Source organism: Trachurus trachurus, assembly GCF_905171665.1.
Source record: "Trachurus trachurus genome assembly, chromosome: 19".
NCBI classification, from domain to species: domain Eukaryota; kingdom Metazoa; phylum Chordata; class Actinopteri; order Carangiformes; family Carangidae; genus Trachurus; species Trachurus trachurus.
In genome coordinates this window covers 9,011,767-9,038,002 of record NC_139913.1, presented here as the reverse complement: position 1 = coordinate 9,038,002, position 26,236 = coordinate 9,011,767, and the positions used below count along the sequence as shown (strand labels likewise).

At 43.3% G+C, this 26,236-nt stretch overlaps 1 protein-coding gene across 4 annotated transcripts in view; it reads right to left on the bottom strand.

Moving 5' to 3' along the window:
• Positions 1-26,236, bottom strand: part of nrxn1a (neurexin 1a) — a gene marked incomplete at both ends in the record, with an annotated part of 54,484 nt that overhangs the window by 9,338 nt on the left and 18,910 nt on the right. For 2 of the 4 annotated variants that reach the window (XM_083993748.1, XM_083993747.1), the window contains 16 exons: positions 1,773-1,954; positions 2,686-2,805; positions 4,167-4,340; positions 5,108-5,298; positions 5,716-6,097; positions 6,333-6,455; positions 9,583-9,609; positions 10,855-11,058; positions 14,952-15,204; positions 17,354-17,484; positions 18,456-18,603; positions 19,436-19,660; positions 19,943-20,014; positions 21,969-22,130; positions 24,194-24,217; positions 25,340-25,641. In XM_083993748.1, the coding sequence (XP_083849874.1) occupies positions 1,773-1,954; positions 2,686-2,805; positions 4,167-4,340; positions 5,108-5,298; positions 5,716-6,097; positions 6,333-6,455; positions 9,583-9,609; positions 10,855-11,058; positions 14,952-15,204; positions 17,354-17,484; positions 18,456-18,603; positions 19,436-19,660; positions 19,943-20,014; positions 21,969-22,130; positions 24,194-24,217; positions 25,340-25,641 (2,720 nt within the window). Of the gene's footprint in view, positions 1-1,772; positions 1,955-2,685; positions 2,806-3,814; positions 3,842-4,166; positions 4,341-5,107; positions 5,299-5,715; positions 6,098-6,332; positions 6,456-9,582; positions 9,610-10,854; positions 11,059-14,951; positions 15,205-17,353; positions 17,485-18,455; positions 18,646-19,435; positions 19,661-19,942; positions 20,015-21,968; positions 22,131-24,193; positions 24,218-25,339; positions 25,642-26,236 lie in introns of all 4 variants that reach the window. The other 2 variants (XM_083993749.1, XM_083993746.1) reach the window with 2 other exon arrangements.

Sequence of the window (26,236 nt, the reverse complement as noted above, 5' to 3'; positions counted from 1 at the left end):
TACGAAAACGCTTGATGAGAAATGTAATTGCTTTCAAAAAAGGCATGAATTTTAATTTCTCGCTATCTTCAAGTCCCACTTTTAATTCGCTACGTTACTGTGTGTGTATGTGTTTTTGTGTCGGCTAAGTCTCTTCTAACGGAGATAATAATGAGTCTGTCCAAATACCCATGCTTGCAAAAAGAGTCAAATGTTGGACTTGGCAATAAATCAAAAAAAAAAAAAAAAAGGAAACCAAAACCGACATGTGTGGGTTCATTTCATTGTTCCACCAACAGCTGCAAGAGAAAACAAAAACAGAACAGCGTAATGTCGCAAAAATGCACCGGGGGGGAAGTTGCAGATGAGAGGGAGCAGGTAGAAAAAGAGGTTAGCCTCATTAGCTACGATTGATGCTACATAACAACTTCACCCTGGAGCAGTAAAGGATGCAGCCATCTATCACACAAGCCTTTACCGAAATAATGTCAGTCCATATAAAAGAAGCCATAAAGCTGAAAATCTTTACGACATCAATCAAATCATTTCGATTTCCCTACTTCCTGTCCTGTATTTTCTGTTAATTTCCTAAAGGCTTGGAAAGCTCCTCTGTGTGAGTGAGATAATCTTGTGCATAAAAGTATTCAATAAGATAATTTAATATCATTTAACAATCTTAGCAGAGGGGATGTAATAATTGATTTGTGATACTGATTTTAGGTGATATTGCTTAGTCCCAGTCAGATGCCGACTTGCGAGACAAATTTCATGTAACAGGTATATCAGGGCGCTGCCAACGGATCATCCAGATGGAGGTTTATCGGAGCTCAGTGGGAGATAAACCACATCCTGCGACTTACACAAATTCAAATACACGGCTGAACGGAGCTCAGATGGTTTGTTAGTTTTGCTTCCGCATAATGAACAAATAAGTGGGATCGACTAAATATTGTTTTACTGTGGTGACAACCCGATGACAAACACACGGATTCAAAAGTTGAGTGCAGTGATTAAATCAAATAATGGAAGTTTGTCGACCCACTGTATATAACAGACACAAAATGAGTGATGCCTCATGTATATAATGTTTGTTTAGTAACATTTAAAGGGATAGTTCAACATTTTGGCAAAATGGCCCATTGCCATAATCCCTATAGTCATAGCAGTAGGTTCGCTACCTTCAATTGAACCACTGATGCGCGTTGCCTTCAGGGGCAGTTTTCCGGCAAGCATTTACCTCTCTCATAACTTTCCGTTATTATTTCATAGCGTGGTGAATGTACTGTTCACAACCTGTCCACAAGAGCGTTTTGGAGTTGTTGGATTGTGTATTTAATGAGTTTGATGAGGGAAACCAAGAAATCCCATGAGCCTCCGTAGCGTAGCTCTGAGCAGCTCGCGGCTCTGCTCCGCTGTTCTAAAAATAGCTTGCACCGACAAATAAAGGTAACGAACCTACTGCTAAGACTATAGGGATTATGGCAATGGGCCAATTTGCCAAAATGTTGAACTATCCCTTTAAAGGAAGGGATATATTTGTCTAACACATCAGTGTGTATGAGTGTGGACTAAGTGTGGGTTCACGGTGCCAGTTGTCCACTCCCTGGTGACATGTGAACATGCACAACCCCCCAACCTCAAGAGTGGCTATGGGGACAGACCCAATGTATCTCAAGAGACACCCTGGTTAAATAATATATATATAAAATATTTATATATAATATAAATCTTAATAAAAACCTGAATGAAAAAAAAGAATGAATGGAAAAACACCATTTTCTGTGTGCACTTACTATCTGCAGCTGAAGGTAGTCTCCCAAGCCAGATGCACTGTCCACCCTGAGCAGAATAGCGTGTTTCTGTTGGGTGCTGAACCCGAGGGCTAGCCGGTCTGCCCTGGTGCTGGGACGTTCGTTCGGCGGCCATGTGTAAACCACCACGCCTCCATCACGCCCGAAGATATAAGTGGTCCCAGCTGGTCCGCACAGATAAAAAAATTTAATAGCGAGCACGTCTATGTGGCCTAAACAGTGCTATCTATCATCAGAAGCTCCATCGTGCAGATGGTACCTCTCCATTTTTTTTTTCTCGAAATGTTTAATACACAAAGGGCATATTGGAAAATAATAATAAAAACTCTAAAATGTCACAGTTGACTGGTCCTCCACAGTCTGCTTGTTCCTCCTACAGGCTGGAAAAAAAATTTGTATTTCCCCAAGTACTTCTTAACATAACTGCAGAGGGCTGACTATTATAATTGACTCACACAAATAACAACTCATACAATTACTTGACTCATTGAGCGACTACAAAACCATCACATATCTTGCTTGTAAGGCATCTGAGAAAAAAAAATCCAGCATCTAAAGATTAAATTATTAATCATTACACATAGAGAAAGAAAGAGAGATCAGGTTTTAAAAGGCTAAACTAGACATTGAGCAGGTAGTGAAGTATTTTAGTGCCAACTCAGAATCAACAGTTGACAGTGCCCTCACGTGGCGGCTCTGACACAATGCACACTGAAGACAGATCATTCAAGTGGATGGATTTTACACTTGCAGCTCCAACAGCACAGTTATAGTTAGCTGTGTGTGATTTCTACCTTTTAAAACACAATAGTCTGTACTTATATTTCTATCTAAATATCTAAAAAATCCTTCCTTTTCTGATCTGAGACAGAAAAATGAGACTGTGGAGACTCACCATCGTTGCATAGTGGCCCCGCATACGAAGTCATGCTGCAGTCACAGGTGAAGCCCTCCCACTGCTGCAAACAAACTCCCTGATTTGAGCAGGAGTCTTCTTGGCAGGTCGTGCTCGGACCTGCAGCGAGAGACGTGGCGGGGTTGGAGGGTGCACAAGTTAGGAGATTATAAACAGACACACACGTTTTCTGTTCTTTGTCTGGAGCCCAGTATGTTCACAATAATATGCCAAGTATGGTTAGTTTTCTTTTTTTTAAGACCATATTTCCTTGAAACATTTTTGCTGTTTTTTGAAATGGCAGGGTAGGCTGTTGTGCGGCAATGGTGTTTTGATTAGTAGTATTAGTAGAAAGTCGTTGTGAGACTCGGATAATGTGGATAGGCTCCTGTTCTTAAGCTGTTTTTTTTTTTTTACATTTACAGAGGAGACTAAGATTATCCATATCCATACAAACTGGAAACGGAAACTAAAGTGGAATCCGTGTTACTAGAGGGGGGGGTGAAAAGAGCCAAATGTTGACAACATGCAGGTGGAGAGGCTAGATGAGTGGGGCAAGGACAGGAGGAGGAGTTAAACATAATAAGTCAGAGTTATGTTTAAAAGCCTTCATCTCAATACTCTTTTCTCCAGCGGTCCGTCACTGTTCTCTCGCTGCCTCGTGCTAAAACCACACAGGACGAGAAAAAAGTCAAAGCTTTGAAGCGTGGTTTCTCCTTCGATGCACTTCTAACACGAGGCATGGAGGAAAGGAAAGGGTGTGAAATCATTCACAAACAGAGTATTGAAGTTTTTCAGGATGGGAGTCAGTAGGAGGAGGGGGGGGGGGTTAGACAGCATGCTGCTAGGCAACCCGGGTGGTGGAGCTGTGGTCAACTCAAGTCAAGCGGTGGTGGATGTTTACTACTGTGATGAAGTCACTACGGTGGCTAGGAGAGGACAGGTCACCTCTGACCTTTGACTCTGGATCACTGGGATCCACACAACACCGGACACCACTGGGTAGTTTCGACACACGCACACGCACACACACACACACGCTCGCTCACACACACATCCACACCTACACACACACACATGTTCTGCACCCTTACACACGTGTCTCACATGCTCACACAAAGCGATATACCTTGCAAGTCAGCTTTCATCAATGTAACTTTTGTCAGCCAAACAAAAAAGCAAACAAGCAAATTAAGTTAGATGGTTAGTCAATGCGCACAGATGCCTGTGAACTGCTGACAGAGTGGAGCAGAGAGAGAGAGAGAGAGAGAAACCACTATGTGCAGAGAGATTGAAAGGGAGATGAGAAGAAAGAGAGTCAAATTTACATCTGACAGAGCAAGAGCTGGGTTAGTGGGTTATCCTAATAACAGAGAGCATGAGTTCAATGAAAACTGAAAGGAGAAGCAGTAAGGGACCTGGACTGATCTGTTTGGTTTATTGTGTGTGTGTATGTGTGTGCTTGTGTGTGTGCACCTCACCTTCACAGCCTCTCTCCACTTGTCCCATGGTTGCTAAGGCATCAGCTAAAAGGTCAGGGAGCCGGCCATTTAGATCAACTGTTGCTAGGCAACCCTGGAAACCCTCGCGGGAGTGGACCAGCTTAGGCAGGTCTCGGTACATCTCTTTGGAGACGCCCCCGATGTACAGGTCACCTGTTGAGAAACAACACAACATAGTGAACGGCAGCTTCATCTGTCAGACCCAATCTGAATATAATGATAATAATAAATACTTTATTTGAATAGGGACAGTGCATATTGATGAACACTGGTATAAAATACTGTAGTAAATATGCCGGATTGTAGCTGTGCCGCTAATTTACATCCGTAGTCCCTAATAAATGAATAAAATACAACTAACAGTACACCACAAGGAATAAAAACAATACAATATGAGTATTTTTAGCACCGATTGATCTATTATTATTTTTGGAGAACCACTTTGTGGATAAAAGGTTTAATAAAGTTGTGAAATAGTCTCTAAACCCCAAAATATTCAGAGATAAGCTCCATGTTTTCTAATTTAAACGCTTGAACCAATAATTATTTTGCAGTTTTGTTTGATAAATGTGGAAAAACCATAAAAATAATCCACCTATCAGGATATATAAAGCTCAATGACCAAATAGTCTGGATCATAACCCCCCCAAGAACAGCAATTTGTCATTTCTGCAATGTGTTCACAGTGAGCCTTAGAGGTGCTGGTATTTAATAAGACAAGTATTAATTTTGTCATTTAGTTTAAATTAACGCAGCAAATCAGCATTTTTCCCCAATTGTCAACCTAACATTTACATAACATAAATCTGTTTAAGTATATGTTTTGAACTGAGTGTGTACAAATACTGTAGGTATTATCAATTAAGTATATGTGTAAGCTGCCTCACATGAGGTATTGCAGCTTGTATGCTCGTGCTTACCCTTTAGATCGAGGTTTTTAGCACCCATGGTGGTCTGTGTGGTGACTTTGGTGTCAATCTTGACCGTGTGGAGATTGTTCGTGTCTCGGGATATGTGCACGTTGTGCCAGTGGTTGTCATTTAGAGGACTGTTGGAGTTGCCCTTGATCAGGTGAGCCCCGTTGCCCAGGTCAGAGATGTAGTGCATGTAGCTAGGGAGTGAGAAAGTAGAAGGGAAAGGAGAGAGGAGGCAGTTAAACAACTGAGAGGCGAAAAAGGCGAATTAATCGTATTCATGATGAAGAACAACACAGGGTCACACACTTCAGGGCATTATAATCTGTCTTGTAGAAGCATAATTAAAAGAGGCTGCTTGGCTTGTGCATTTTTCATACTTGATATTTCAGTATATTTCTATTTTTTTTTTTGTTCATCAAGGGCAAAGTTAACCATAAATCACAGTAGAAACAGCAAACTTGGATGTGTACATGCATTTCCCCCACAGCATATACTACCACAACCTAATTAAAATTACACATTAATGCCCTTATACTGTGTATTGGTTCTATAAATACTAAAAACTAATGAAATAATAATAAACACCACACACTGTGGATTATCCAGCTCACCCTTTGACCAGCTCGACCACTATGAAGTCATTGCCGTCTCCCCTGTTGTAGAGAATAAGGCCGTCGGGAGACGTCGTCTTGAACTGCATGAAGAGATGCATGGAGTAGTAGGCCTGCAGCGTGGGCAGAGTGACGAAGCTGGAGCGTGAGCGGAAGGTGACGGGGTCGGCCACGATGCTCTTATAGCCGATAACGGCGTTGAGCTCGCAGTAGTCGATGTCGCCGTTCTTGCACAGGTCGATGTAGGGCATGCCGTTCAGCGTCAGGCCCTGAAGGTGGCCGATGAAATTGGAGGGCACGGCGGGAATGAAGCGCTTCTCCGTCACAATACCCGTCTCCACATTGTGGAACTCCAGCTGGGTGTGGTCGCCCGCCATCAGACCTGGTGGCGTGGGGGGGTAAACTTCAAAGGTGAGGGCTACGGAAAGTTGTGCTTCAAGTGGAACTGTTCATTCCTAAACCAAACACTATTCCTGAATCTTATTTCAACTCTAATTCAGAATGATTATGTTTAATTACACAGATAAAGATGCAGAACTCTTAATGTTTGTCAAGGGGTTGGGTGTTGTGAGTCATATATATATATATATGGTGAAAAGCTAAACTGCTGTGGTTACCTTCGACTGGCTGCAGGTCATCCACGGTGAGTTTGAGGTTCTTGCCACGCCGGACTACCCTCACTGTGTGCCACTGATTATCATTTAGGCCCGACCCCGCAAAGATGGTCTCTGGGCCTTTACCTACACATAGCCCAGAGCACCATTAAACATATGCACAGAGAGGTGGAGAGAGAGACAGATAAGAGAAAGAAGAAAGAGGAGGAGGAGGAGGAAGAAGAGATAAGAGATGTAGAGAGACAGAGACAGAAAGTAGAGAACCAGAAGAAGGAACGAGAAGCAGAGAGCCAGGCAGGTTGAATTAAATTTTTAAGGACAGGAGTGAGGAAATGGAGGGAAATAAGCGGAGGGAGGGAAGGAGGAACCATACATATCCTGGGGGAGACAAACACCTCTGTGTCAGGACACTCTCTCCACAGATAGATAGACAGGTCTCTCTGCAGATAAGCCAGCGAGACAGATGACGTGACACAGACAGGCAGACAGAAAGATTTACATAAATGGATGCCATGGGTGCCTAAGATGGAGACTGTGAGTCACAACAGGCCCACGCTGAGACAATCCATCTGTGGACAGATCACACCACCGGTGATGACCACCTATTACCAACACACACACACACAGCACGCATTTGCACCCACTTGAAGCCTAAACTGCCCCACAATCCTGCCGCCCCCGCACATATAATATCATACATTAGCCCGACTGTGTTGCCTGCATGCAGGATGGATCTTTTTTTTTTTTTTTTTTGAATTTTCCACAAGAGTGCAATACAGCAGCGAGCCTCATGGTGGCACTAGACACACAGTGGAGGAGGAGGAGGAGGATCAGGGAGCTCTCCAAGGTGCTGATGTGCAGCAGAATGAAAGAAGCTGAGCTGTCCTCTCATGATGTCTCTCTCTCTCTCTCTCCCTCTCTCTCTCGCTGTCCATCTACCAGCTCATATCTTCACATAGGTGACTGCACACATTTGACAGACTGACTCTTCCCAAGACCTGGAATGTCCCCTTCCTCCTACTCACCAACGCTGAACATAACACCTACCAACTCGCAACACACACACATACACACAGTCCTCCCTCTTCCTCCGAGCCCTGCTGGCCTGAGGAAAGCAAGTGAGTGAGAGAGTGAGTCTGCTTACAGTGACCTATAGGAGGTAATGACGGGGGGGAGGAGGTGAGAGGTAAACTGACCCGAACGGATTCTGCTGCGGAAAATGTCAAGTATGCCCACATCATCACTCATAGACGCACGCACACACAGAGAGAGAGAGGGAGGGAGGTAAAGAAAGTGAGACACATACAGGCCAAATGACACACGAGCATGATTAATTATGAGAAGTCAATCAAAACGGACATGGCTCTGTGTGCGTGTGTGTGTATGTGTGTGTGTTTGTGTGCCTTTTTCAACACTAAAAGAGTGTGTTGTGCATTGAGAGAGGACACAGGGTTCCCCTGAGGAGACTCAGCTGTGTTCTGGGCATGAGCATCTCATCCTGTTACCATGGATCACTGCCTAGCGCTGAGTGAAGGAGAGAATATGTGTATGTATGTGTGAGTTTTCAGCCATGTGTGTGTGCGTATGTAACCAAATATTCAAAGAATGAGCAGACTGATGTGAGAGTGAGGCAGTGATCTGTGTCCACCTGGGAACAGAAACACACACATACACACACACACACACCTATTTTAGGTCAATGCTAACAGTGCGTTCAGCAGCAGCAGCAGCAGCAGCAGCAGCAGCAGCAGCAGCATGGCGAGCTCCGAGTTGAGGTTTAACGTTGAGCCGCTCGCGGTCAGCAGCCAGTCAGCACTCTGCACGGCTCAAACCAGAAGACAATAATAAGGCAAGACGATTCAAAGAGAAAGACAAGGGGGACCGTTGCGATGGAAATACAATTCAAAGCAAATTGCATAAGCTACTGCAGATTATAAAAAGCAGGATAATGAAAACAAAATGACAAAAAGCGTTTCATATTTCATTAGCTCCAAATAACAAATGGCTTTTCTGCTGGATAAGCCTCAAATCTCTCCCATGCCGAGGCTTTTTATTTGACTGCTGAGTGGACTCTTTCAGTGGCGCCTGGCTGTTAAATAAATTTTTTCTTCCCCTTCGAATATCAGATGTATAATTTATTGTATGCACACGGTGTGCCAGAAAAGTGGCTGCCTACTGAAATGTTCATTGAGACAACTGGTCTAAAATTGGCCAACAGACATGCGGGATAGCAACGACGGCGCTGTGTGGCTAGTAGGGTTTCTATGGCAACTGCAGTCGTCCATTTCACCACCTCTTTGCCGTCACAGAGCATTCGTCTTTCTCTCTCTCCCCCTTCTCTCTCTCTCGCGCTTTCTCTGTGGTCGTGACAGAGAGAAACTCCTCGTGAGGGAATTAAACTTCATCAGGGATTCAGCTCCACTCACAGCAGCATGAACACACACACACACACACACACACATTCACTTTCACACACCCAGAAAATACAGACACAGATGGGCGACGAAAAGAATACAGAATGCAAAGCCACTCGCAAACACAAACTTAAACACACTGTATGAAACACTACCCAAAAAAAAAAAATCCCCCCTTGTACAGTTTAGAGAGAAACAACAAGCAAACAAAGAAAAAGCAACAACCAGACAGACGTTTTGGAAAGAAGGTGCGACAGAAAAGCAGAGGGGATAATATGTCTTTTGTCTCTGGCATGAAGGAGAAGTAATTAGCTTGCAGCTCCGAGTTGCAGCTAAGACGAGCTCACACTTCTCAGCACATCAAATTCACCTGAACACCTCATACTCTGATTTATTCTACCCGCCTTTCTCTTTCTCTTCCTCTTCTTCTCCTTCCTCTCTTTCTTTTTTTCTCCTCCTCATCCATCATCAACCCCCACCGTCCTCTCTTCCGTCTATCCCTCTTTGGTAAAATGGCTGACATGGAAAACCCTGGCCCTCAGCAAAAATCACACCACTCCTGTGGTGAAGCTGAACATGCAGACACTCACACGCAATATGTGCGCCTCCCCCTGCCGAACAACACACTCACACACACATATATGCACACAGACACATGGCACAAAGGTGTGTTGAAGAGATGATGAGAGATTACAATCGGATGAAGTGATAAGAAAGAGAGTGAGAAATAGTGAGACACATTAACAAAAACACACGCACACACACACACTGCCACGCACACACATTCTGAGAAGGAGGAGGAAGGGGAGGGGGGTTAGGTGAGATGGAGGATCACTTACTGGCTGTACAGTTTATCCTGATACAGTCTGGAGGGAGAGCAGAGCAGAGGGTTAATGCTGCACACATAACACATACTCTCCACGCCCTGGGGACGCACACATGGACACACCCTGCACTCATATGTAACAAGCACGCACACACGCACACTGCTGAGAAAACACACACTCTCCTTTGTCACAGGACCTCAAGCCGGACAGCGTATTTTCTTACAACAGTGTGCGTTTGCGACTTTGTTTTTTTTTGTTTTTTGCTTTAGCCAATAAAAAAATCTGTGGGTTCTTTTCCGCAGTGACATGTGAAGGAGAGCGTTGTGTCCCCAGCATGAGCCGTGTGTTTGTTTTACTGGCCGCTCTGGTCTGGGCAACAAGTTTTCAGTCACCGATCGACAAAAAAAAAGCACCAGGAGACTGAGATGGGTCATGTGTGTCACTTTGTCTGATGACATCAAACACATCCCATGATTTTTTTTGTCACCCATCCAGAGCACAAATCTTCGCAAATTGTCCGAAGATTCAAGCCCCTGTATCATGACGATCATCACTTGTATTTTATTTTTTTAAATTTCTTTTAAAAACCCATGATGCCTTGGTGTGTCGTGTGGCGTCAACCACAGAAAAGACGTGGCTGCAGACAACCAGAGACCAACACATGCACCCCTCTGTAAGTGTGTGTATCATTATAGTTATGTGTGCATGTGCTTTACATTTATGTGACATAGTGAGAAATGAAAATATGTGTTTGGCTGTTGAACGGAGAAGGAGAAATGTACAAACAGTGGAGTGATTTTCCTGCAGTTACGTGTGCAGTGCACTATCTGTGTGTGTGTGTTTGTGCAGTTTGTGAGTCTTTGTGTTGATTGTTGCAGGTGTTAGGGATGCACAGGTCCACTGGGAGTGAGCAGAGAATGCAGCTTGAGGCTTGACCCTCTGTTCAACACAAAAACAATACCACTAACCTTCACTTGTGTATGTGTGAGTGAGTGTGTCTATTCAGAGATGTAGAGTTATACATAATATACACTATGTGGTCAGTTCAAAAGCTACAAATGCTCTTAAGGAGCCTGTGAAACCTGTGTCTTTCTACTGAGTATAAACAGTGCAGCAGATTCATCTGGAGGAGTTTATTTTACAGGGACAACATATTATAATTATTATTAATCAGCATTCCTATGCAAGAAACAGCCAAGAGGCCAGAATCAGCTGCATTCCCCTGACGGGTAATTAAAATAATGTTTGAGAATCTACATGTTTGCGTGCGATGCATGTGTGTACCTAGGTTGACAGTAAGTCGGACACGGCCCCCATCCAGCTCCAGACGAAGGGTGTCTGCGGAGTTACGGGATGTGGTTGCCATGAGAACGCCATACGCCCGCTGGGAGCGAAAGCGTAGCGAGACGTCCTCCGCCTCAGTGTGCATCGCCACAGGCAGCTGCACCTTCATAAACTTGCTGCCGTCGTAAGACAGGATAGTTGCATCTGTAGAGGGAGAGAGAGACAGACAAGAGAAGACGAGGAGTGAATGATTGAGGAGGGGGGAGAAGAAGTGAAAGGCAAAGCAGAGGAGGACAGCGTGGTGGGAGACAGAAAAGATGATTGACAAGGAGAGAACATACGAGGTGGGAGGAGACAAAGGCAATTTGACGTTGAATGAACCGGCTTTATAATAAAATATGTTGCAGCGTGGCTAGCTACACTCCCTCGTTCGCTCCGCGACGTCATCATCGTGTCATGTGGAAACTCAAAACCCGCTCCCCAACAACCAAACTACCCCATCACTTTCCAACCTTAATTCACCATCGCTGCCTCTGCCTTACAAAAAGGAGGGTGTTAAAAATAGCCGCAGCTGGTTGGCTGGCTGGCCCTATTATCCGGTTAAATCAGAATGCATGGCGGCGAGTGTGTTAGCCACCGTCGCTGACATCCCAGACCCTGGAGTCATAATGTAACAAGCTCAGGTGATCCCGCTTTAATGTCTTTTGCATACTCATTTGCATATTCATAATCTTCTCTCCCTGCTACCTGCTGGGGCCAATCCCCGACCGCTAAACTGTTTACCTCTGAGGACCCTGTTTTTTATTGGCCAATTACATACACAGCCAAACACACTCTCCATGTCTCTGTGTCTTTATCTCCCCCCCTCTCTTCTCTTCCTTCTTTCTTTCGCGTCTTCTTATATATCTCTCCACTCCACTCCTCCTTCGCTTTTTCTCTCGCTTTTTCGCTCTCCCTGTTTCCGTGGGAGACGTTTGGAGCCAAGGCAAAAAAAAAAACAAGAGAACAGGAAGAGAGGGAGGCCTCATGAATACTGATGAGCTGAGAAGGAGGGAAAAGAGAGAGATAGTGTGTGTATGTGTGTCTGTGTGCGTGCATGTCAGAATAAGTGAGTGAATTTAAGTGTGAACAGAGGAGGGTTTAGTAAAGTGAGAGCAGGGGGAGAGAAAATAGGGACAGAGCAAGACAGAGAGAGAGAGAGAGAGGAGGGGAGGGGAGGAGGGGAGAAAAGCTCTTGGCTAAAATGCAAATGAACCCTCATTAACTTGAGGAAAAAAGAAGGTGGTTGGCCTGTTATATCACAGATAACATAACTAACAGCCACACATACACACACACGTGCACACATTTCTGATAAGGGAGACAGCTGACTAAATTTTCCTCGGCACGGCACCTGACTCACTACCAGACAAATAGAGGTGGGAGGGTTGGAGAAGGAGGAAAGTATGGAAGATCACAACTGCCAGGAAAAGAAAGAAACAAAAAAAAAGAAAAAATAACCCAGAGAACTGCAACTAACACACACTGAACATTCGAAGCCTTTAGCGCCACACACACACCACACGAACACCATATGAGCAGAATAAGTAATTAAAGGATAAGGCTATTGATATTCTGTTATTGATCCAAAGGAGAGACTGAAACCAACAATGTGTTGGCTCATTTTTCAACACTTTCTGACATCCCTTCCTACCCTGCCTGTGGCGCTCGCAACCCAAACTCATTGGCTCTTTTCTGGAGACATAAATCTTAAATGGGCCACAAATATATAGTTGAATTTTTAAAAAGGTCTTATTATTAATTTCCTAAAAAAAAAACTAAATAAATAAATAAATACGGTGCAATGCTGTTTTTACTAAATGTTACTTAACCAGGAGTGAATAGCACATTTGTTAGAGACTTGGCGCCCTAATGAGTATTTATGGCAGCAGGACGCTGTATATGGGATTGACTCTAAATAAAACACAATGCTCATGTTCATCGTAATGAAGGAACCTGTTAAACAGTGCAACCCTGATGCGTTTTTAATAGTTCTGACAACAATGAAGGTTTATGGCAGAGTGGGGAAAAAAAACTATATTAGACTTCAGCTTAAAATTTCCAACCAGTTGACTTACCCTGATAATGAGAATTAATGTGTGGCTAAACATAGACTTTTTATTATCAAAAATTTGACTCGGCATAAATAATTTTATTTTTGTAATTTAATTAAAGGGATGTGTTAAGGTCAAATGCAGATTAATAAATATATTCAGTGTAATAAATATTAGTATAAGGCAATGGAACACATGAGTAAAGGATCTGCTTTTTTTGAAACTAGAGATTTTAACCTTAAGATGAACTCTGTGTCATTCTTGACATTTCATCTTTTTTTCCTCTTGCTGACATTAAAGGACTTCCATGGAGAAAGCAGCACAGCAAAAAAAAAGAGAAAAAAAGACTTAAAATGTCTCAGAAATGTGTGTGTATGTCTGCTCTTTATGAAATAAAAATTCATCTTGGAGCCCGAGCGTGGCGAGGGGGAACAAAGGAGAGAGTGAAAGAGTGAGGAAGGAGAAAAAAAAGGGAGGGAGAAACCGCAGGTAGAAGGCGTAAACATGGCCAATCACTCTCTCCATCTGCTTCTCCATCTGTGCTTCCTTTAATCCACTGAACCACCAGTTAGTGACCCCTCAATGCACACAGAGAGGGATGAAGAAAGATATAGAGAGGAAGACACAGCTAAGAGAAGGGAAGAGGGAGTGCATTGCTATGACAAACATACACTGCGGATGTTTGTCCTCAGAAATAAAACATCTTCATATCAACACCTTTCAGTGCGCGTGTGCGTGCGTGTGTGTGTATCTCCTGTTAGATGATAGTACAATCATCACTTGAGACGCGTCAGCAGCTGTGGCACAAACAACATTTCTTCTCTTCTCCTTGTCTGACTCCATCTCGCTTCTTTTCAACAGGCCTGTATCAGTCTCTCTGCCAATCTTCCCTCTCTACTTTCCATTTCTCTCTCGGCCTGATTTCGTACCTTTTCTCATAACTTTCGCTCTCTTGTCAGATTTTCTACTCGCGTCTCCCCATTCCTCCTCATCTCCTCACCTGCTGTCATATGGCGGTTCCAGCCCGGTGGTTCCACCCTCCTCTGTCACAGCTCCTGCTCCCTGCTTTCTGCACATTTCCTCTCCCATCGATTCCCAGTCTCTACATCCATAGCAGTCCAATAGTCCTGTCTGCAGCTCTGCTTCCTCCCACCTCTTCTCTTTCACCTCTGCTGCTCCTCTCCTCTGCCTGCCTCCATCTTACTACTCTCACTTTCACACAGACAATGTGTAATTTTGAATGGAAAAAAACAGACACAGCCCCAGACAGAGAACATGCACTATTATTGTTTTTCTTTTTTTGTAGTAGAGCAAACTGGCTCATTCTCTCCTTGTCGGTATTTTTCTGTTTTCACCTCTACCTTCTGTGTTTCTCTTTTCATTTTCACCTTCACACTCACACTCATCAGTGACAAAGAGGAGGGTCAAACCTACCTCAACTGAATTTTCATATTTAACTAATAGCTCTCTCACATTTTTCACCTTCCATAAATCTTTATGAGATTACCTTTGTAGAGCAGGTCACGGTAAGTACTATCAAACTGTGATACCTTAGGATGAGCATTTTGAAGCATAACTCTAAGGTATAATGAATAAAGATTTTATTACCCAATATAACAGATGATCATAATATATTTTCAGAGGATGATGGAGTTATTTCTGACTTTAAAACGTCAGACTTTCCACCACATCCCATCTGTCTCCTGTCACTCATCCCTTTGGCATTACTCAATGTTCTCAAGCCAAAACCCAAATGACAAAGCTGCCATTATGACTGTATTTTGCATTGTGGCATATCATTAATTTTTCACAGAAACTGTGCAGTTTAGTGGCTGTAATTAGCCAGCTTACTCATCTCTATTGAGAAAACGTGGCCTCAGCACTTATGCCAAGTATTTTACAAGCTGCTAATACTCTAGCTGAAGTGTTATTCTCGTCCCCTCTCTCTCTCTATCCCTTTCTCTCTCTCCGTCTCTCTCTGACCTCTCACTCAGTCAATCTCACCTCTTTCACAGGAGCGTCCCAGGTAGCCCGTCCCGGAGCAGTCACAGACGTAGCGATTCCAGCCCTCCCTGCAGTTGCCGTTGTGCTGGCAGGGGTTGGACAGACACTGTTTGGGTGGCTCTTTGGAGCACGTGGGCTTCACCCCGACTGCCCTCTGGGCCTCGGCCAGCCGCCGGATGTCTTTGCTCTGCCCGTCCACAAATAAGTCTCTGATGCAGCCCACGTAACCGTAGTTCAGGAGCGCCGTCCACACCTGAGTGAGAAATCCGAAACAGTCTTTAATGAGAGCGTTTGGTGGCTACAACTACATCTGCCACTTGTTTTGGCTCAGGTACTTCAATTTAGATCAGGTTCAGTTAATTTCTTACTTCTACTGCTTTAAAATGTGTTTCTCTTTGTTTGAAATTGGAAAATGAAATATTTTCTGAATGTCATCTGAATATTAATGTAGAATGATTCAAGCCCTCGTCCACAGATCCTGATTTTCCTCAAACACTAAAAGCACTGTTCAGCTGTTCTCCAATTATATGTTTAAATTTTATTCAGTTTCTACATTTTGCCTCGGATCTATTTTGTGTGTTTTCTATATCTCCTTCTATATACCTGTTGTTAGTAACAAAGACTGACAATTATTTGAATCATTGACAAAGCAATGAAAAATGTTATGTGCAGTCTTAAAGTACAAGGCAGCTAAATGTATTGTCGTGTATTGTCCAATGAATGGTCCAGACACTAAAGGTATTCACTTTGCTTTCATGTACAATGAAGACAAGCAGCAAATTCTTACATTGAAGAACCTTCAAATGTCAAATGTTTGGCTTTTCTGCTTCAAAAATGACTCAAACACAATTAAAACAATTGATCAGTTATGATTCTCGACAGTCTATAATGGAAACATATTAATTGTTGTAGCTCTACTCTTGAACAGCGCTCCTTACATTTGTTATCAGTAATAATAACAGCAATAATTACTAATTGGCTCAGAAAATCCCATCACACAGGAAACAAAAGAAACAACAAAGATAAATAATTAATTAAACAATTAATCATTTCAGGGAGGCACAGGAGTCATTTTGTAGTCACGCGTTTCATTCAATCTGTAGTCATGACCACGACCCATCCCTCAGTATAGACAGTCTATTTGAGCATTTGCTACTTGTTTAGTCTGTTTACAACAACACTGAGCACTTCATGTGAATTTTGATTGTTTGTTAGTGAGCACAGGCACAGTGTGCTTGAAGCTTGCTCAGATTTAGCCCCAAGCATCACATGAGTCGAGCTACACCACCGAGCTGACATGCATATTACTGCTGCAAGAAGATGGTTAAAACCTTGACGTGAGGGCATCCGGTGGTCTGATGGTTAAGGCACATATCACATTACCGCAACATCCGTGGTTCACTTCCTGACTGCATGTCTTATCCCTCTCTCTCTAACCTTGTTTCCTGACTGAGCATTTACTAGACTGCAACAATAAAAAGCAGCAGCAATTGAATGTTTTGCATTTTTACTGGGAAAAAATAAAATAAATGCTTATCAATGCCGTTGACTTTAGATTTTCAGTCATTTCAGATTGTTGCAACATTAAAGAGGAACTATGCAGGATTTTTACATTAATTATATTATAATGATTTTTATTTTAAAAAGACCCCAAGGAGTTTGCTTTTGGTTATCAAAAAGTCTCATATTAATGTGGATGAATCTACATTACCCACACTTGTTAATGGGTCCATTGTCTTTATAGTTATTTTGATATTATTATTTAGTGGTCGGCTCACCGAGCATTTCCGGGTTTCAGTTTCCCGGACGCTGCTGGATCGCCGTTTATGGTCGGAACTACGACGGTATCTGATCGTCCTCCGATGTTCATTCTTGATTAATGAAAACATTCTTGGCAAATGTTTTCGTTTTCTTCTGTCTTGCGCCGGTCCAAGAATTTCACTGTGCGCGCGGAGGCTCATGGGAAATGTAGTGTGAAACCACTTTGCTTTCCGAAACTCCTCGTAGTCCCTTTAAATATACTTATGGTTTAATAAATGACATGTAACTTCTAAGAGGGAGAATGGAGTCTCTCTGCCTTCCACCATGCATCTCTTGGCTGAAAAACAACTTTGCAAGATCAGCGCCGCCGACCTGGTGTCCCAGCTCTCGTCTCTGCTGCACCGCGACACAAACGCGCCCCGTAACCCGTAATCTTTTGTTTATGACAGATTAAACTACACAAAGGACCCCGTTGAACATCGTATACGATATATAACGTTATGTACCGCTCTACTGATTGATTTCTCGCCGGCTTTGTTGCAAACAAGTGCACATGGCCGAGAGCAGGGTTAGCAAAACAGCGGGAAAAGCGACCGGACTTGCATAGTTCCCCTTTAAACGCAAAATGTAAATACACGAACCTCCGTAGGGAAGATGAGTCCAGCGCGGTCCTCAGGTAGTCCTCCAAGGTACAAGGTGTCATCCAGGTCCAGGATTTCGCTGTCCCCAGGAGCCGTGTACGCGGTTCTGACACTGTTCACAGAGATGGTTCCTGCATAAAGAAACCAGAGACATCAAAACAACTTCGATAATCACTGTGACCTTCAGTGTGAACATCCTCATCACAATCATCACTGTCATCACCACCAACACCATCACCATCATCATCATCTTTGTCATCATCACCATCATCCTTCCCACTTTCTTTGCACTCCTCCTCCTCCTCCTCCTCCTCATCATCGTTGTCGCTACTTATCACTGTGATAATCAGGAGTAGTGGAAATCCCTGCACAGGGCCTTAATCATGATTTGGTACCTTGAATCTGTGCCGCATAAAAGTGCCATGTCAAATTCTTTTTCTTTCTTTTTTTATCAACAATAAATCATTAATGTAATTATTTTTAGACATTAGTACAGCTACAGTAAACAAACAAGACCCCCACTGAGGAGACAGGCAGCCTCCACTGCAGGTTCCTACACTGTAATTGACACTGACAGGCAAATTATGACTATACTGCTACCAGGCTGCAAAACATTAAAAACCCTGCACTGTATATGCTGTATGGTAGGTGTTCAAAGGAGTGGGAGAGAAGACGGGCAAGAAAGGGATGTAGCATTCATGAAAGACCACAAAAGGCATTGTTTAAGTGCGTTTTATATCTGTATCAACAGGATTTGTGGCAGGAAGCGTGGGTTTATAGCAAATGTGGCCATAACTTTGAAAATACTAACAGTGCTGCCAGTAAGACGGGAGGCAAGCCACAGTGGCTTTCATTAAAACCTCAGTGTAACGGCTTTATATGAAGATATTACAATAAAAGTGACAGTGCTACTGTATATTGATTCAGTTAAAAAGGTGTATACAGCACCCTTAGAGTCAAGTTCAATAACCCCAATTTAAATTAAATACAGACAGCAGGCAGATGGCAGCCAAATGGCCTTGCTAGGCTCATTATCCTCCCCCTCTTTCTTATCAACCTCTGTGGTCAGGGTTAGCGTCAGAGCTGAGGGCCGTGACCGTACCTGAGCGCCCGTCCCTCTGGAAGTCCACATGATACCAGTCCCCATCGTTGACCTTCCTGTCGATGGCCTTGGTCTTGGTGGTTCCCGAGCCCATGTCCAGCAGCAGGTAGAGGTGTCCGTCCAGCATCTCAATGGCGAAGAAATCCACCTGTAAGTTAAAAAACACACACGCAAACACAACATCAGTATTCTGTAAAAAAGCAGAGACACTGATGACTGGCAATAAAAATGCAAATTGTAGCTTGGGCTCCAGTCTACCCCTTTATGATTGGGTTCCTTGTGCAATGTCATTTAATTTTAGCGAGGATTAGTTCACCTATACATTTTTTTCTAATCTACATTGAACAGAAAACATGTTTTTCAGTTCTCTGAAATGTAAATACGATGACAGCCATCATGGAAGAATAATTTCTTGCTTTGTCAGAGTCATGATTCTGGTGGAGGGAACCCAATTTTTCAGAGGCAGTCAAGATTGACAGTCAACTTGGATTTTAAGTGCATGAAGTGAAATCACTTCAGTTAGGGATGACAGTGTCGTCTGTTCTTTCTTTTCAGACTGAAATATATTTGTGACGATTGGATGAATTTCCATGACGTTTTGTAGAAACACTTGTGATTCCACAGAAGCCTGTTGACTTCAGTGATCCTCTGATTTTTTCCCTCCATCAACAGCACAAGGTGGAGATTTTTTCGTTCTTGGCGAGATGTTTCAACAAGTATTGGATTGATTGCAATTAAAGTTGGTCGATAGCCCTGTCCTGCTCATGATGAATCACAATCACTTTGCAAGACAAAGAGGATGAACATGGTAAAATATTAATACCTACAATGTTTGTATTATGACTGTGAGCAAGACATTGCACGTTACCACCTAATTACTGCCACAAACAGCTGCTGGCCTGAATGCAGACTCTTGTTTTCTTATGGTTTCAAGCTTTCCTTTGTTTTGTTTTTTTTTAAATGTGAATTATATTTTTCACCTTGATTGTGGGGGGTGTCCGTGGGTCCTTGCGGTCCATCTGTCTGGGTTTGCCGTGGCTGAAAAGCATCAACCCATTGGGCTCTGTGGTCCTGAAGTCAAAGGAGATGGATCCTGCCTTCTTCGCTGCCCACTTGCTCAGCGCCACGTAAGACTCTGGGGTGTCAAAGGTCACGGGGTCCAGCGTGGCCACAATCTCACACTTGAAGGACACCATCCCACTTACCTGCAGCAGATAGAAGAAGAAAAACAAGTGTTTAGGATTGCTGGTGAATGAAAAATTTGGGTTATATCATCAAGACCAAAATGGTTCCTTTGTAGCCTGGGACTTCAATAAAGCCAGCTGCTTCCAACTGTGAAAGACAAAATGTTGCCCAAAATCCCTACAGTGTAAGTCTCACAGGGTCTGACAGGAGGTTACGATACAAAACGGTGTCGGTGTTACACGTACAAGAGGATAAGGTGTTGTCTGGCTCAAGTTTTACTCTGCTGTTGGAAGTGTGCATACCTTCATCTTTGGGTCTCCCTGTTTAGCCAGTCTGGACAGCTCCAACCGTACATCATTATTCTTGTACACCACCTTGAGGGGAGGGGATTGAGGGGGGAAAGAATAAAACATGAATTCACTTTCAGGTTAAATAAAAGCAAGCCATTTTCTTCAATTATGTACTGTACCCTCTCCTTGGGTTCCTTTCAAATATACAGAATTCATTATTGGTCATTTAACTCAGTGTTTTAGAAGAATAAGCAAAAAAAAGAAGAAGAAAAAAACAAAACAATAATACTGTAAATTCTTAAGCCACGAAAGAGAAGAACGTATGTATTTCAACTCAGGAAACATTTTTTAATTCAAGTGTTCTTGTATTTTTACACTTAAGTGACAACCTTAAGACCAGCAAAACCACTCCAGCCTCATCTTTTGATAACTCCCATTTGGCCCTGCCACTTGTACGATCGCTTTTACTTTTTCTCTCTTCTTCCCTTTTCTGTTTCTCGCTTCTTTCCCTGACACAGTACGCTCTCTGACTGAGCTGTGTAAAGATTGTAAAGAGTGTGCTTGTGCTGAGCATTTTGATGTCAAGAGGGACGAACACACACAGACTCTGCTTTATTAATCCAGACCTCTTTCTATGACCTGTGAGCAACTCGGCAAAAAAATTCTCCACTGCATTGGCTTTTCACCTCTGTTTTTAATTTTCTGTGCGTCATGTGCTTTTGTGTGTGCGCGCGTGTGCATGCGTAGTGCAGTGAGGGTGATTCTTGAATATAATACGACCTGCAAGTGTGCAAAATGGTGCTGGCGTGTGGGTGTGTGTGCGTGGAGGAAATGTGGCTGCACCGCATAAAATGCACAAAATTGTTACAGCTGTGATCGTTCATGCGCGTGATTCACTGCATACATCTTAATTTGCTCACACGGATTATCATATCATCGTATTAAATATGTAAATGTGCCAGCGGAGGGTTCACTTTGACAGAGGCAGCCTCGTTTAAACACCATCAGTCTTAATGAAGCAACACAGAGCGCATTCACCACTGATACAGATAGCTCTCTGTTTGGCACATCATCTGTCGGCTTGTTTGGTTGTTTGTTTATGCCTCTGTGTGAGTCTGTGTGAATGAAATGGAGACTTAGACAGGGTATGTATATAATGGATGTAAGAATGTATTTGGACTTTTGTTGTGTCAAGTGCTGTGTATGAATATGTATGTTCTTTTGTGTTTGACTATTTTTTGCCAGTGTGTTGGTGTGTTTTATTGGGTATATTCGCGCAATTCCTGCAGTGTATACATGCAAAGATTGTTTTCACGTGTATATGCATATGTATTAGTGTGTTTTCCTCAGTGTGTCATGTGTGAGTTTTTTGTTGTTGCAGTGTTGTGGCCCATTTCAAGCACAGCAGATAGATGGAACGTCTCTGTGGCGTAGCTAATTAGCATGTTAGTGCTTAGTGCTGTATCTACTCCCTCAACGACACTCATCACTGATTCTCTCTGATGCTGGGGAGGGTGTGTGTATGTGTGTGTGTGTGTCTGGGACTGTTTGTGGTAGTCTGCCAAATGGAAGTATTTCTGTGTATGTGTGCGCTTTATAAGATAATGTGTGTAAAATGTTTGCGTGATGCACGACAGACAGGCAAAAGGAGTAAGGGAGAAAGATAAAGTGTGAAAAAGAGGGAAGAGTGGTGTTTTTTAAAACTTTAGAAGACACAGAAATCTGAGTATATAAGCTGGGCTGTCTGATAATTAAATATTATCATTCATAGACTCTCAGTGGAGTCATATTGTGAAGAACAGATCATGTGGAGATTATATCAGTGGTTTATTCTCTCTAAATTAATAATTCTGATCAGACTGTAGTAAAAATTTGATACTGAAGGAGATATTCACATATATTGTGAATCAATACAGGGAAATGTGGTATTTTACTTAATTATATCTCCAACCACAAGTATGAGAACATCATATGCAATGCTGGCATATAAATATATACTGTACTATGTGCATATGTAAATGTCATGCACACATCCCACCTCTTTGAGACAGCCCATGAAGTTATTGCTGACTGGAGAGCCGGGCAGGTCAGCGGTGCTGGGGCTGCCTCCCACATAGAAGAAGTCGTCGGAGCCCAGCATAGTGTAGTCCTCCTGGGTGTAGCCCGTGGTGGTCAGGATGCCGTCCACAGAGATGGTCACCTACACAACAAAGCACAGGGAAAGGACACGCTATATACTCACACCAAAGGTAGCGCTAAGCGCTAGCTAGGCGCTGACCAGCCAAATTAGCCCCCGTTACTCTGGTAACCAGTGTGTATGCAGTCTGGAGGGGAGAAGGCCTGATTGGTTTTGGGAATTGGCCAGTTGGTCTGTTGGGACTTTGATTTGGTGTGATTGGATTAGTGCTAACTGTGTAGTGTAATTCAGTAGTGCTGCCTCTTGACTTTGCTTGTTCTCCTGGCATTTGGAAAAGCTGCTAACCACGGCTAAATGCCACTCAGTCCCTGGACCTACGGTTAGTAATAGTCTCTGTAGCTCCGTCTACTATTAGTACACTCAGAGTCCTGCTATGTGGTCTGCCTCCTTCTGCCTGTCAGCAGCAGCTGCAGCACAGGATGACAACTAGATCCTGTGTGTGATTAATAAAGATTTACTGTTACCCAAAGCTTCAGGGCCACCATTGGTGGTTTATGACTCTCCACACCCAGATTTCATATCCAGTCTATTATCCTGTCACTGCATTGTACTGACTTAACAAAACCGACTAAACCAACACGATTTGTGCAGTGCTGAATTAAAAGGCTAGCCTCATCTTCTATGTATGATAAAGTGACCTTTACCTGAAAAAGTTTGACTCTTAATTTCTCTGAGCTGCTGTATCTTCAAACAGAACATACTCTTTGATTTCTCCCTTATACACCAACAACATCTTTTACTTAATGCTCAACCTTTATCCACCTATGTGACACCGGCACTGGTGTTCTTGTTATTTAACCAGCCCGTTCTGCTGCATAATAGACTGTACAGGGGGCTTGTAGCTAGCACACATAGCCAACTCTGTCACATGTAAATCACAGTTAAGTGTTATCACTTCATATTCTACAGTACATTAATTGTCCATGTTCAACCGCTCATAAAGCTTGTGAGCTCTTTCACTTTCTCACTACGGTAAGTCCACTTGCACTGAGGGTGCTTATCATCGCCAGGCAAACTTTGCCCGGCCAGGCAGGCAGGTGTTAGTAAAGTATCCGCAGGCTTCATCGTGCTACACAGTAGGTGTTAGTACTATTTACTTGTTAGTAGTTGTTAGTTGTTGCACTGCTGGCAGCCACAGTGGTGTTACTGGTGTCAGGCCAAGCTGTGTGGGGTTACTGAGGTTAGGGTTAATGGTTTCAATGTTGTTAGTAGTTGTTGTGATGATGTTATGTTGCTGTGTTGTTAGGGTGAATTGTGATGATGGTGTTAGTTAGTTAGTATGTGGTTTGGGGGGTTTGTTAGATCATCGAGTCTGGATGGAATGACACACGGACGAACACACACAAAATTTGATGCACGCACACGCACAGGTGTCGGATGGGTTATGGCTCATTCCTGACACACACACACACACACGCACACACACGTTGCACACACACAAACTCACATAAATATATAAACATGCAGTCTGTTCCTCTCACTGCATGCAGCCACTGGCAGAGTGGACACAGTAGATTGAAAAAACGACAACAGAGGAACAGAATGAATCATAGCACAATGAGCGGCATGCAGAGGAAGAGTGGCGGACAACAAAATCAAAAGAAGAATAAGGAAAAAAAAAAAAGAAAGGAGGGGGCAGGAGGGGTTTCCTCTCTATCCATTTTATGGACCAATCAGAGAGGGGAGTGGGGAGGAGGGGGGTTTCTGAGTCACGCCATGCAGGAAAAGGGAAGAAGGGCTCGCCATTTGCGTGCAGGTGAGGGATGAGCCAATCAGTACACGCCTACTGTACATGTCAGTCACAGAGGATGATGTAGTGAAAAAAACGGTAAAGAAGGGGGGGGGGGGGGGGTAGAGGACTTAAAGAAAAAAAGTGGTTGGCAAGGAGGGGAGAGGGTTGGGGGGCGGGGAGGGGGGGGCTTTTTAAGCGTAAAAGATTACCAACCGCATTTATCCTTTTATTGGTTTAGTTTTGATGTCTATGGTTCAAAAGGAAATAGACACGGGGAAAACCCAAACTAAGAAACAATTAGAATGATATCTACCGAACAATGGAGTTTGTTTACCATAGCGTGTCCAATGCCTGAGTGCTTTGTAGAAGAGGGGGAGAAAGGAAAGCAAAAAAACTGTGAACAGAACAACTTCGGGAACAAAAAAAGGAAAGCTAGAAGGCCTCTGGTGAGGTTAGTAGTAGTAGGTTGGTTGGAGTGTTTTCGCTAGGAGAAGGGCACAGGTTAGGTTAGTAGAATGAATCATTCCATGGATGGTGGTTAGTTTCACTAGCAGGTTAGTAAAGTTAGTAGTCAAGTTAGTAGTACAAACAGGCAAACGGCAAAGGCAGGGCACAGGTGGGTGACAAGCACTTCAGTGCTAGTGACCCTCAGTGTTCTAGTATAGTCCACGCTCTCTATATACAATCACTCACTCATTTATTCACACACACACACACACACACACACACACAATTGAAAAAGCACTCACCTAGAGCTGAGAGCAGTGCTGGTCTGGTGGTTAACCCACTGTAAACTAAGACCAAAACCTCAGGTATTTTCTTCCTACCACAGCGTCACTGCAGTTGGACAACAGACCACTGACCGTAGCTTTTTACATTGATTAGTGTCTTGCTGCGGACTATACAGCCATTTCCACCTGGAACATCTGCAGCAGTCACTGTGGTTCACCATACGACTCAAATACACATTTACTGTAAGCGCTTGAACAACTTGACTTGAATTAGCTCCGCTGATGACATTAATTTTTAAATCTCAGTATTAGTATTTGTCAGTCAATCTTAGTATTTGTCAGTCACTTCTCAAACTCATTTACTCATCGTTTCATCTCAGTTTCCCAGGGCTCAAAGTGAAGTCTTCGAGATTCTTGTTTGCTCCAATCAACAGTCATAAATCCAAAGATATTCAATTTACAATGATATAAAACATACAAAAGCAGCAAATCCTCACATTTGAGAAGCTAAAACAAGCCAATATTTGGACTTTTTGCTTGACAAATGAATTACACGATTAATCAAAATAGTTAACATTTCTTACCACTAATCATTTCACTACTAACTAAAGCTTACATCTACGTGTTTATCTGCTTCTCTCCCTGTGACCCTTAAAATCCTCTCCAAGGTTTATCAATAATTGCGACTTCTATATCTCCTCTCCTTTCCGCCCGGTCGCTCACTCGTCCATCTCCTGTTGTCTGGTTACCTGTCTCAGGTTGCGGGTGACCTTGACGTCGTGCCAGGCGTTGTCGTTGAACTTGCCGTTGACGGGCTCCACCAAGGCCTCAAAGGCCCCGGAGCCGAGGTTGATGACAAGTGACACGGCACCGTTCTTCAGTGCCAGGTTGACATAGTCGGCTGACTTGCCGGTGTGCAGCATCAGGCCGTTGCGCTGCAGCGTCTTGAAGGAGAGTGTGATTTCATCGCTGCTCGACTGGATGGGGTTGGGCGACAGGTCGTAGCAGAAGTACTCTGAGCCCTTGAAGGTGGCGACGTATTCTTCGCGAGCTGGGGAAGAGGAAGAGGAAACGGAGATGCGATGAAACCATTACACTCGTTGTTGAACATTATCATGATTAGTGCAATATCCGAGCTATGCTGCTTCCTTCCTACACTGCTCTTCACAATATGTTCAAAGATGATAAAATGGTGGGTGTTCATCAGAGCAAGCCAAGTAAAACAAAGCTCAGTTGGGCCTGGTTAAATTTGATTCAGATGTGCAGTCGAGAACATATTGTTGAAGATGCTGAAAATGTTGTTATTGTCAAGCAAAGCCTCACTGATGCCAGCACTTGGAAGAAACACTTCCTTCCATACCTCTAATCGTACCATGGAGTGGTGTGTAAACAAGCTTTGATCACTCATGTGGGTTGGAGATTAAACAGTGTGGATGCGAGAGAGACAGTCGTGAGTCTGTAGCATTCCAAACTCGTTACGAAACCTGCCATCCTCTCTTTTGAGAGAACAGCTGTGCTGGCAGTCTGAAGTGATGTGGTCTTGTTTGACAACACGGCTCATTTCGGGGTGTTCGAGTTGTGTTTTTGCACATGTATGTGTGGCGGAAGTAAGAAAGGTTAGAAAAGAAAAGGTTTGGAGAAAAGGG